Source organism: Colius striatus, chromosome W, assembly GCF_028858725.1.
Source record: "Colius striatus isolate bColStr4 chromosome W, bColStr4.1.hap1, whole genome shotgun sequence".
NCBI classification, from domain to species: Eukaryota; Metazoa; Chordata; class Aves; order Coliiformes; family Coliidae; genus Colius; species Colius striatus.
Genome location: NC_084789.1, coordinates 41,430,673 through 41,443,143, shown reverse-complemented (window position 1 = coordinate 41,443,143; position 12,471 = coordinate 41,430,673). Strand labels below are relative to the sequence as shown.

The 12,471-nt window shown below is 62.4% G+C and overlaps 1 protein-coding gene across 4 annotated transcripts in view; it reads right to left on the bottom strand.

Moving 5' to 3' along the window:
* Window positions 1-157: 157 nt before the first annotated feature.
* LOC133628484 (pleckstrin homology domain-containing family M member 1-like) overlaps window positions 158-12,471 on the bottom strand; it is a 30,362-nt gene continuing 18,048 nt past the window's right edge. For all 4 annotated transcript variants that reach the window (XM_062016705.1, XM_062016703.1, XM_062016704.1 and 1 more), the window contains 8 exons: window positions 11,883-12,222; window positions 8,563-8,803; window positions 7,120-8,052; window positions 5,005-5,150; window positions 4,628-4,821; window positions 3,936-3,999; window positions 3,143-3,300; window positions 158-1,045 (listed from right to left, as the gene is read on the bottom strand). In XM_062016705.1, the coding sequence (XP_061872689.1) occupies window positions 916-1,045; window positions 3,143-3,300; window positions 3,936-3,999; window positions 4,628-4,821; window positions 5,005-5,150; window positions 7,120-8,052; window positions 8,563-8,803; window positions 11,883-12,222 (2,206 nt within the window). In that variant the 3' untranslated portion in view covers window positions 158-915. The remainder of the gene's footprint in view (window positions 1,046-3,142; window positions 3,301-3,935; window positions 4,000-4,627; window positions 4,822-5,004; window positions 5,151-7,119; window positions 8,053-8,562; window positions 8,804-11,882; window positions 12,223-12,471) is intronic.

The following is a 12,471-nucleotide window of genomic DNA, read 5'->3' as shown; positions in this document are numbered from 1 at the left end:
GGACACGGGATGGGCAGGGAGGGCAGAGGATGGGCAGGGAGGACACGGGATGGGCACGGAGGACAGGCAGCATCCCCATCCCCACCCCTCCTGCCCTGGAGCTGCAGCTGGTACCAGGCTGCCCCTGCCCTTGGACAAACCTCGACAACAACTCCCCTGGTTGTTAAATCAACTTTTATTCCTTTTGCTTGGTGAGGGGGCGCTGTGAGAGGCAAATAAAACGAGCCCCGAGGATGGAGAGGGAGGAGCAGCCCCTTCCCTGGCAGATGCTCCCCCCAGCCCGGAGTGACCCTTTGGGGTCCCTCCCAAAGGCACGAGTGTCACTTTGTCCCCCTCCCCGGGGCAGGGCAGCTTGTGCAACCCCCCCCCCCATACCCCCCAGTAAAAAAATACCGGTTCTTCAGTACCCAACATCCTAAAAAACTAAAGCTTTAGTCAGTGTCAGTCACCCACAGCCTCGCCTGCAAAGCCCGACCCGCAGCCCCCGGGCTGGCCCCGCAGGGGAGGCGGCAGCTTGGCACCAGAAGGGTTCCCGGGGGCATCCGCGGCTTAGTGTGAGTAGGGGGCTGGGAAGCTGCGGCTGCCCTTTGCTCAGGTGGGGCAGGAGCAGCCGCTCACATCATCCATCCCCAGCCTCGAGAGGCGCAGCGGCAGCCCCGGGGCGGGATCACATCCCCCCGCCGGGCCCTGGGGAGGAGGAGCCGAGGCGGCGGCGGGGTGGCTGGGTCGCGGGGTCGGCTCTGCCCGGCGGGAGCCTCGCTCCGCAGGAACCGGCTGCTCTCTGCAGCGGCCGCTGGGACCGGCGGGGTCGGGGCCGGAGGGGCCGGTCCGTGCTACCGGCCGCTCTCTGCAGCAGCCTCGCCCAGCAGCAGCCGCTGGTAGCGGCGGGGTCGGGGCCGGAGGGGCCGGTCCGTGCTACCGGCCGCTCTCTGCAGCAGCCTCGCCCTGCAGCAGCCGCTGGTAGCGGCGCCGGCGCTCGCAGCGCGGGCACGACCCGGCCCCAGCCTCACACGCTCGGTGGAAGACGGTTTTGCATTCGCTGCACCTAAAAGAAGCCAAAAGGCATGAAAACAAAGCCACCCCCGGGAGTGGCATCAAAGAGCCGGCGTGTGCCGAGCCGGGGCAGCGCCTGCTCTCTGCTCCCTCCGCACTGGCCCCGCTGGCAGCAGCCCCGGCTCAGCTGCAGCCCCGGCAGCAGCCCCCCAGCTAAAGCTTCACCTCCAGCGGCCAGCAGGAGCGGCAGCAGCCCCGGGAGGAGCAGCTCAAGGCAGCTGCTCACACTTGTGGCTGGTTCACACATGAGAGAGGGGGATGTGGGGAGAGGTTCACAGTGGTGGCACTTCCAGGCTGAGAGAGCTCAGCCGTCAGATGATGAGCCTGAGATACCGGGTTTCAAAGCTGAGATGATGAAGCTCGAGGTTGAGATACTGAGTTTCAAGGCTGAGCCACCAAACTTCAAGGCTGGGGGAAGTTTCAAGGCTGAGATACTGAGTTTGAGGGCTGAGGTGCCTGAGTTTCAGGGCTGAGGTGCCTGAGTTTCAGGGCTGAGGTGCCCAAGTTCCAAGGCTGAGATGCCCGAGTTCCAAGGCTGAGGTGCCCGAGTTCCAAGGCTGAGGTGCCCGAGTTCCAAGGCTGAGATGCCCGAGTTCCAAGGCTGAGGTGCCCGAGTTCCAAGGCTGAGATGCCCGAGTTCCAAGGCTGAGGTGCCCGAGTTCCAAGGCTGAGCCATCACAGCCTGCAGCAGGACAGGGCAGGGAGAGCCCAGCTGGGGCTGCATTTGGGGCTGGGGTACAGCCAGGAGCCCCCACCCCGATGGTGGGACCCGTGTGGCAGGGAGCTGGGGTCCCAGCAGTGTGCTGTGTGAGCAGCAGGGACGCAGCCAGAGCGGGGCTGCTGCAGGGCTGAGACACGCTGTGCTCCTGCCCCAGCTCACCAGCAGCAGCACCGAGGCCCACTCGGCTTCCTTCTAAGCGCCCGTGTGCTAATTCCACCCAGTAACTCAGGGGAGGAGCGGAGAGGGGGCGGAGAAGCAGCCGCAGCCATGGGCAGGCGGGGCCAGCTCCTGCCCCGGCCCGGTGGCCGCAGTCCCGGGCTGCTGCGGGCAGGGGATGGCAGAGCCGCCGGGGCCGCCGCCTGGCTCCCTGCCCCGGCCCCGCGGAGCCTCCCGCGCCCGGCTCCGGCTTGGCAGCCCGCAGGGGAAGGGCCCGGCCCGGCGTGCTCGTGGCCGGGGGCGGGCAGAGGCGCAGGAAGCCGCGCTGAGCCGGGCGAGGATGGTGGTTGAGGCGCTTTCCTGCCGCACAACCCCCCTCCTCCGCCAGGAAGCAGCCAAAGAGGTCAACAAAGCTTCAGGAGCCCTGCGGCCGGCCCAGCTCAGCACCCCGGGGCTGCTCCTCCCACAGCCCAAACGCTCTGTTCTCAGGGGAAAACTCCCCCCTGGGGACGTTGCCCTCGGTAACAGGCACAATCCCGTCCCTGCTGCAAGGAGGGAGAGGGAACCATCCTGCTCAGGTGCCCTGCACATGTTTGCAAGCACAGGGTGCCCAAGTGCCTTGGTCTCAGCACTGCCTGCAGCTCCTGGCTGCCAGGGATTGCCTTCAGCCTCTTCAGCTTCTCTGCCAGGATGGCACTCAGCACCAAATCACCACAGAGATGGTGCTGCAGTGTGGCCAGAGCCAGGCACTGGAGATGGGGAAGGGGCTGGAGCACAGGGGTGCTGGGGAGGGGCTGAGGGCACGGGGGTGTTGAGCCTGGAGAAGAGGAGGCTGAGGGGACACAGCAGCACTCTCTGCAGCTCCCTCAGAGGAGTTGAGGCTGGAGCTGAGGCAGAACTGTTTCCCTGAGAGGGGTGTCAGCCCTGTGCCAGGCTGCCCAGGGAGCTGGGGGAGTGCCCAGCCCTGGAGGGATCCCAAACCATGGGACTGAGGTGCTGAGGCCATGGGGTAGTGCTGGGCTGGGCAGGGCTGGGACTGCAGCAGCTTCACTCCACCCACAATGACTCTGTGTGGGCACCATGAGGATGCCCAAAGCTCTCAGAGCTGTTTCTTGGGACTCCATGCCCAGAAAGCCCCTGTGAGGACCCCAGGAGATGGCCCAGGGGCTGGGGTGGTCCCAGGGCAGGGGGAAGGGGGGAGAGGCCACTCACCTGCTCGTGGTGTCGAACTCAAAGGGAAAAATGATGTCACTGCTGTTGCAGATCTGGCAGATGAAGCCCCGCTGGGTGCACAGGTCACAGCTGTAAACGTGGTGGGAGGCAAACTGGAGCAGAGACTGCAGGAAGGTCTCAAAGACACCATCAGCTATCTGTGGGGCAGAGATGGGAGTGCTGGTGGGCACATGAGCACCAACGTGGCCTCGTGGGCAAAGCCACTGGCAGCCTGGGGCATCCAGCAGAGTGTGGATCCAGCAGCAGGGCCAGGGAGCTTCTGCTCCCCTTTGCTCTGCTCTGCCACACGTGCTGAGGCCTCATCTGGAGTCCTGGGGCCAGTTGTGGTCTCCCCAGCTGCAGAGGGACAGGGAAGTGCTGCAGAGAGGCCAGCACAGGGCCAGCAAGATGCTCAGGGCACTGGAGCATGTTCCTGCTGAGGAAAGGCTGTGGGCCCTGGGGCTGGTCAGCCTGGACAAGGCTGAGGGGGAGCTCAGCAGTGCTGATCCATCCCTCAGGGCAGGTGGTGAGAGGATGAGGTGGCACTTTGTAGTTTCAAGTGGTGCAGAGGGGAGGGAGCCCTGGCTCAGGCTGCCCAGGCACGGTGTGGAGGCTCCTTCTTTGCCAAGTGAAACCCAAGGCAGTTACTTGCCTTTAAGCTGATATGCAGGAGGAAAGCACCAGCAAAGCAGAGCTGAAGCAGCACCACACTTCACATGGTGTCTCCCTTGGACAGGAACCAGGGTGTTGTCAGCAGCCAACCCCCAGCCCTGAGCATGGGACAGGCTCTCACCTGCCTCAGATCGGCCACGCTGTACTTGTGGGGACACTCCAAGAGGTAGTGCCTGTGGTCCAGCCTGCAAAGAAGCAGAGAGAGGAAGGTGGTAGATGGGTTTCCATCACACCTCCAGCAGCTTGGGAGCAAGGAGGAGTCTGGATGACACAGAGTCCTGCAGAAAATGCCCACCAGCCTGAGGTCTGTGTTGTGTCACATCCTGAGTGCTGCCAGGGGGAATGGTGGGGGAAGAAATAAAGTCCTCATCTATGTTGCCAGGTGTTTCCTGTCCAGCCAGAGGCTCCTCCCTCAGGAAGGTGTTTTCTAAGTCATATCTCAATGTGTTAACCCAGTGAACAGATGGGCAGCTCCTTCCAGCACATGACATGGAGCTAAACCCCAGCCCCTGCTCCAACTGGGAGGGATGAGGACAAGAGGAAACAGCCTCAGGCTGCCCCAGGGGAGGTGGAGATTGGAGCTGAGGCACAACTGTTTCCCTGAGGGGGGTGTCAGCCCCTGTGCCAGGCTGCCCCGGGAGCTGGGGGAGTGCCCAGCCCTGGAGGGATCTGAGGAGCTGAGGCCGTGGGTGAGGGCAGGGCTGGGACAGCAGCAGCTTTTCCACCTACAACGAGTCTGTGATTGCACGAGGGGGGGTGAGGAGATCACTGAGGTGCACAGAGGGGGAGATATCACCCCGAGAGGGGCCTCACCTCTTGCTGAGCTCCTTCAGGGCCCCGCTGCGGCACACGGTGAGATAATCCCCCAGCAGCTGCAGCTGCTCGCGGCGGCGCCGGATGCGTCCCATCCTCTCCACGTGCTCGTACAGCCTCTCGTTCACCCGCTGCACGTCCAGCAGCGCCTGCTTCTCGATCTGCCCCAGGAACCTGAAGGCCTGCCTGCACACCTGAGGCGGGGAGGGGAGGTGAGAGGCCAGCACAGCGCTCGGAGCGGCCCGGGGGGGAGGCTCGGGGAAGGGGGGAGGTGGGGGCGGGCGCTGCCACCTCTGCCGAGGGTGGAAACGTTCGGATGGCCCCGGAGGCAGCTGGGGCGGAGGCTGGAGGCTCGTCCCGCCCCTGCCCCGACTCACCCCCCGCTTGCTGAGGTCCCAGTTGTGGATGAGGCGGGAGGGAATCACCGTCTCGTCGTCCCGGTGGCAGCTGTCGCAGTAGTAGAGGCCAGAGAAGGAGCAGAGCTTGGGCTTGCTGAAGGAGAAGCCGATCTGCCTGGAGCAGCCTGAGGGGAGGCAGGTGATGAGAGCCTGCCCCTGGAACCCCCTCCCACCGCTGCCGGGTGGGAGAGGGAGGGAGGAGAGAAAGCTTTGGGAAGGGTTGGAGATGAGCTACAGCACAGTGGGAGCTCCCCAGCCCTTCCCTGCAGGTGAGGGGCTCTGATTTAAGAGCTGCTCCCTGAAGCCACTTCTGTCCATCCAGTGAGTCGACTGTGTGGTGGGTTTGGGGTGTGTTTGTTAGGAGAAGTGGATTCTGGAAGCATCCCAAGGGTTTAGGGAAGAACCTAAATGCCACCTGCGTGCCCCAGCAGCTCTGCTCCATTCACTCAGCCCTTCTCTCTGCACTGCAGGGTACCAAAAGCACGGCTGCAGGGGATCCTCATCTGCAAGGGGTGGGTTAAGGCAATAGAAAGCCTTTGTTCTAGCAGCAGGTAGCCCAGGAGGAATCCAGCTCACCTTCAGGCTGTGGGTAGGGAAGGTTTTCATGCTCATGGCCAGCAGGAAAGCCCTCCTGTGCCAGGCACGGGCATGGGGCTGGGAGGGAGCTGGAAGCTGGGCAGGCAGCCCCCCTTCCCCAAGAAAACCCACCCATGAGAAGTGTCTTGTCTTTTGCTGCTCCATGTGTTGGTGATGCAGGACAGAGCCTGGAGGGGAAGGCAGAGCCCAACCAGAAAGGGAACAAAAGACAGATACCAAGAACCCAGAGGAGAGATTAAAACCACCAACCTGCTGGAGGGTGTGAGAGATGCCAAGGGAGCAGGAGAGAAACCCACAGCTGAATGAACCCCCCAAGGGAAAGAGCAAATGAGCCCCCACCCCGTGGGGGTCAGGGAGTACCCCCCCTGAGAGCAGCACTGCCCCAGCACCCCCAGGCAGCAGCTGAGGGCTGAAGGGATGAGGCTGTGCACCAGCAGCTTGTCACACCCATGGACACGTGCTGCACAACTGGAAAAACAGCATTTGCTCTGCATTACACTTGCCCCACAGGCTGAGGCCACACGAGGCTCAAGGAGGGAGTCCTGGGTCTCCTCCTCCATCTGAGGTTGCCTTTGAGTCAAGCTCCCAATGTCTCAGTGGCAGCAGAGCTGGAGCTGTGCTGGGTGGGATGGGGACTGGCTGTGGGGGACACACAGGACCCCAAAGGAGCCACTGGCTGGGGCCAGGGAGCCTCAGTGAGGGGCTTTGGTGCTCCCTGGGCTTTGGCTGGGGAAAGCAGCCTGGAACAGGGCAGCAGCACTGGGGGTGTCTCTAATGTGATGTGGCCTCATGAACCTGAACTAACACCCTCCTCCATGATGGAGCTGAGTTTTTGGACAAGTATCAGAGAATCAGAGAGTGGTGGGGGCTGGCAGGGCCCTGCAGAGCTGCTGCAGCCCCAGCCCCTGCTCAAGCAGCTTCCTCTGGCTCAGGGGGCACAGGAACGTGTCCAGGGGGGTTTGGGAACCTCCTGAGGAGCCTCCACACCCTCCCTGGGCAGCCTGGGCCAGGGCTCCCTCAGCTCAGCACCAAAGGAGCTTCTCCTGCTGTGCCAGGGGCACTGCCTGTGTGCCAGCCTCCGCCCCTTACCCCTTGGCCTGTCACTGGCCACCACACACCAAACACTGGCCCCAGCCTCTGACACCCACCCTGTAGGGAAGTGTAAGTGTTGCTGAGCTTCCCCCTCAGTCTCCTCTTGTCCAGCCTGAGCAGCCCCAGGGCCCACAGCCTTTCCTCAGCAGGAACATGCTCCAGTGCCCTGAGCATCTTGCTGGCCCTGTGCTGGCCTCTCTGCAGCACTTCCCTGTCCCTCTGCAGCTGGGGAGCCCACACTGGCCCCAGGACTCCAGATGAGGCCTCAGCACATGTGGCAGAGCAGAGCAAAGGGGAGCAGAAGCTCCCTGGCCCTGCTGCCCACAGTCAGCTGGATGCCCCCAGGCTGCCCCTGGCTTTGCCCAGGAGGGCAGGGTGCTGGCACACACACATGTATCTGTGTACCTGCACAGATGTAGCTCTGCGAGTCCAGGCCCTTCTCCGTGGGGATGGCCACCAGGTATTGCAACATGAAGCCATTTTCCTTCACAGTGTTCTTGAGCATGAGCTGGCAGTGCCCATCCAAGCTGCCAGCCAGGCTCAGAGCCTCCTCTGCCCTCTCCAGGTAGGACGTGAGGGCGTCTCGCACCAGCTCCCGCCACGAAGCCGCCTCCGGGGCGCTCTCGGCCTGCAGCTTCAGCACGGCTTTGGAGGTGAGCACCTTGAAGAAGGCAGGTCCCCCCAGGCTGCTGTCTGGGAGGATGTCCTGGATGCTGCCTATGCTGTAGCTGTTGCTTAAGATTTTGTCATTGTTCCTGACTTTAAAGCACTTCAGAGTTTCAGAGGAGAGGGAGAAGACGAAAGGGACCCAGGTTTTGTCCAGGTCCATGTAGAGAACGGCCTCTTTGATGGCATCCAGCTCGGGCTCTGCTGTCACAGTCCAGTCCTGGCTGCCCCCAGGCACGTTGCTGTAGTGCAGCAGAGCAGCAGAGTCCCCCTGAGCCGGCTGCCCTTCGCCCCCATCCTCCAGATCCTCCAGCGTCTCCCACTCCTCCTCCTCCTCCTCCTCCTCCTCCCCCTCCCCCAGCTGCGGCCGGCACTTGTGCAACGCCTCCCGGATCCTGTCCAGCCAATCCTCGGCCTCATCCCGGCCTGAGGCTCTGAGGTGGAGCTTCCTGCCCAGGAAGGTGAGCTGGAAGCGCCCGTCGGCGTGACTGGGCGCCGGGGCCTCGCAGCGCAGCAGCGAGAAGCTCTCCCGGCACACGCGGCCGTCCTGCCTCAGCTCCAGCCGCAGCTCCAGCGGCGACAGCTCGCACCAGAACTCCTTCCACAGCCCCATGGCTCCCCTCCTCTCCAGGCTGCCCAGCTTCAGCAGCCCACGGAAAGGGTTGGAAAGACCTGGGGAGAAGGGGTGGGACAGAGGAGGGGTTTAGTTGAACAGTGGGGAAATGAAGGAGGGAAGAGGCTGCAGGTGGAGGGACGCCGGCTCCCAGGGGCGAGGCAGGGGCTTACAGGGCTGTGACCAGCACCGTGGCCTCACACCTTACAGGGCTGTGACCAGCACCGTGGCCTCACACCTTACAGGGCTGTGACCAGCACCGTGGCCTCACACCTTACAGGGCTGTGACCAGCACCGTGGCCTCACACCTTACAGGGCTGTGGCCTCACACCTTACAGGGCTGTGGCCTCCACCACCTGCACTTGGAGGCTGGGAGGGACAGCACAAAGGTGACAAGGAGAGCGAGGCGCCCAGCGCTCCTCCTCTTCCAACCCTTTCCGTGGGCTCAGCAACGCCCAGGGCAGCTGCTCCCGCTGCCTTGTGCAGCACCAAAGGGCCCCAGCAGCCCCTGAGCTGAGGCAGCTCCCCCAGCCCCTGGCTGGCAGCAGCAGAGGGGCAGCAGCACGTACCCATCTGCCTGCGATGCACCACGCTGAAGCCCTTCTGCTCCCGTTCAGGCGACCCTTTGGGCTTCTCGTCGTCCGAGGGCGGCAGCGCCGGCCTTTGCAGGTCCAGAGCACTCAGGAGCCCTGGGGCTGGGCCCTCAGCAGCCTCCTCTGGCCCAAAGCCATTGGTGCTGGCTGTGCTTTCGCTGGCATCCCCTGCAGAGGGCCTGTAGAAATCATCCTCTGAGATCCAGCTCTTTCTTTTCTGTTTGAAGACATCAGGACACACATTAACCACCAAACCTGGCCAAGCACCTCTGACACCCCCCCAACAAGTCAGGCTGCAGGGACTTGGAGCTGGCTGGGGGCAGAGATGTGTGTGAGGGCAGGAGGGGCTGCAGAGGGCTCTGGCCAGGCTGGAGCCATGGGCTGAGGGCAGTGGGATGAGGCTGAACAAGGGCAAGGGCTGGGTCCTGCTCTTGGGCCTCACCGAGCCCAGGCTGGGGCAGAGGGGCTGGGAAGCTGCTGGAGGGAAAGGGCCTGGAGGGGGGTGAACAGGAGGCAGCAGCCTGCCCAGGTGCCCCAGGGGAGGTTGAGGTTGGAGCTGAGGCAGAACTGTTTCCCTGAGAGGGGTGTCAGCCCTGTGCCAGGCTGCTCAGGGAGCTGGGGGAGTGCCCAGCCCTGGAGGGATCCCAAAGACACAGAGCTGAGGTGCTGAGGGCTGTGGCTCAGTGCTGGGCTGGGCAGGGTGAGCTCAGGGCTGGGACTGCAGCAGCTTCAAGGGCTTTGCCACCCAAAGGATTCTGTGATTTGCTGCCCCCTCCATGGGGGCTGTTCCCACCCCTCCATGGGACTGTGCTGGCAGCTGCCCAACATGGGGGTTATCCTGGGATTGTAAAACCCCAAGTGATCAGCTCTCTGCCCCTCAACTCACTGGGGGACTCAGAGGGAGAGCACATTCCCTGCAGCAACCATAGACAAGGTCCATGGAGTGTCTGTGATAGAAGGGGAAGGAGCAGCCCTGCCATGGAAGGGCAGGAGCTTTGCCTGGAGCAGTGGTGCCATCCTTGCTCAGGGATGAAGGGGTCTGAGGAGAGGCACAGAGCTGACTGGGATGGAACAGAGCCCTCCAGCCTACAGGCAGATGCTCCCAACAGCAGGCCTGGTCAGTACAGGGAAAGAGCAAGGCAGGGAAGGCAGAGAAACCCTTTGTCAGGAGGGGCTGAGACCCACAGGCAGAGGGAAGCTGTAAGGGCAGTGACAGCACAGCTGCTCACTTCTCTGGCTACAGGAGCTGAGTGAGGTTCTGGGACAAGGGCCCTGAACTGGAACAAACCACAACACAGCTCAGAGAGAAAGGCACCAGCTTCCTTGGACCCAGAGTACCCCTTCCAAGGCTGCAGCCCACCTCTCCACAACTCCCTCCTGCTTTCCAAGAGCCTTTGCTCTGGGTGAGAGACAGAGAGCAGAAGAGACGTGAGCAGCCTGCAGTGAGGCCGGGGGCAGCTGGCAGGGCAGTGCCTGGGCAGGCTGGGCTCACCCCTGCAGCAGGAAGGCAGGTTGCTGTGTGAGTCATGTGCAAGCAGGGGGGAATTTCCTGTTGACACCATATGTTATACATAGATTAGGTCAAACTGGCCCAAGGCCACGAGGAAGGAGAGGAAATGGGATAACTGGGAGAGAGCTGAGAGCAGAAAGAGGGACAGTTTGGGGAGGAGGTGGGGGGGGATGAAGTATATCCTAACCACAGGATGGGAACCAGGATGGAAACAATGGGAATCAGGATGGAAAAGGCAGTAACAAATAAGACAGAGGCCAGGGCTGTTCAAAGAGGTTCCTAAAAGCAAAAGGAAGAGGATCAGCTCCTCGGTGGCAGCAGGGGAAATCCGCTGGTGTCTGAGCCAGCCTGAGCACAGGGAATGCTGCCTGCCCTGGGAGCACAGCGCTCTGGACTTGTGCCTCTTCCCTCCTCTGGCATGGACCATAAGTGAAGAACAAGTCCCCAGAGCAGCAGGGAATGCCAGCCTGCTCTGGGAACAAAGCTCAACAGTTTTCTGCTGGAATAGTGACATTAGTTTCCTGCCCTGTCAGCTCCTTTCCCTCCTCTTACACGGGCCATGAATGAAGGAAAAGTCCCCCCGAGAAACAGAACTCTCAGGCTGTTTTATCAGCTTGCACACAGCCCCTGGCCACATTTGTGCAAGAGCTCATCACTCTCCAGGTATCATCAACAACCCCCAAGGCTTCCTGTTGCAGCTCCACTCAGGGCCAGGGACTGGCAGGGTTCAAAAGCTTTGCTGCCCCTTTGCCCAGGGAATAATGACTTTGACCTCATTTCTTCCAGGGAAGCTGCATGGACACAGCTCCATGGGGTGCAGGGAGATGTGAGCACCACCTTCCAACCAGCTCACTGTCAGGAGACTGGAAGCAGCAGAGGGGGAGTGTGGAGGAACTGCTGCTTACTCATAAGCTGTCACCAAGGTTATGTTTCCTTTGCCATTCCATCTGCTGGTCAGGGAGTGGAACACAGAATCCCAGAAGGCTGAGGCTGGCAGGGCCCTGCAGAGCTGCTGCAGCCCCAGCCCTGCTCAGGCAGCTTCCCCTGGCTCAGGGGGCACAGGAATGTGTCCAGGTGGGTTTGGGAACCTCCTGAGGAGCCTCCACACCCTCCCTGGGCAGCTTGGGCCAGGGCTCCCTCACCTCACACCAAAGGACTTGCTCCTCCTGGGCCACTGGAACTCTTTGTGTTCCAGCCTGTGTCTGTTACCCCTTGTGCTGGCACTTGAAACAAAAGGAAAATGTACCACCTCATCCTCTTGCCACCCTTTAGGGATGGATCAGCATTGCTGAGGTGCCCCTGAGCTCAGCTTTCTCTTCTCCAGACTGAACAGCCCAGGGCCCACAGCCTTTCCCCTTCACACACATGTTCCAGCCCCTGAGCATCTTGCTGGCCCTGTGCTGGCCTCTCTGCAGCATTTCCCTGTCCCTCTGCAGCTGGGGAGCCCACAACTGGCCCCAGGACTCCAGATGAGGCCTCAGCACATGTGGCAGAGCAGAGCAAAGGGGAGCAGAAGCTCCCTGGCCCTGCTGCTGGATCCACACTCTGCTGGATGCCCCCAGGCTGCCATTGGCTTCTTGCCCACAAGGCCACGTTGCTGCTCATGGGCAGTTGATTCTCCCCCAGCAGTGCCAGGTCTCTCTCCTGGAGCTGCTCTCCAGCAGGTCACCCCCAGCCTGTGCTGCTGCAGGGGCTTGTTCCTCCCCAGCTGCAGGACTCTGCCCTTGCCCTTGGTGACCCTCAGCAGGTTCAAACCCACAGACAGCAAGTGAGCTGAGGCACTCACCGGGCAGCCCAGCAGAGGGGACAGGAGGTGCTCGGCCGTGGGGCTGCGGGCTGGCTGCTTTGCCTCTGTGCCACCGCGTGTGCCACTGCTGCCCGTGTCTCCTCTGCCTGTGCAGCTGGTGTGCTGAGCTGCATCTCCACCCCCTTGGCTGCTGGTCACTGTGCTGCCCAGCTGGGCACAGCCTGAGCTGATGCTGTTGGGAGGGGGTGGCTGCTGAGCTGCGTGGGCCGGTGCCAGGGGGCTGGGCGATGTGGCTGGGGAGCGGCTCAGCTCGCTGGGCACTGGTCGTCCCTCAGGGCCTTCCAGGCTTGGCTTGGCTTTGCTGAACTCAGACAACACCCTGGAAATAGAGAAGGGGGCAGCTTGAATGTCATAAAAGCAAATGATGACCCCCCCAAAGCCAGGGCCCCACTGCTGGCTTCCCGTGGGCTGGCAGCACCCGTGGGTGTGCAAACACCCCCGTGGCACCCACCCTGCCAAGAGCAAAACATGTCATTTGTCCCCTACAGCCCAGTCCCCTGGGGGCAAGGAGCCTGCCTGCAAAGGGGGCTTCTCACTGCACAGCCCTGTGCTCCTCAGGGACATTCCT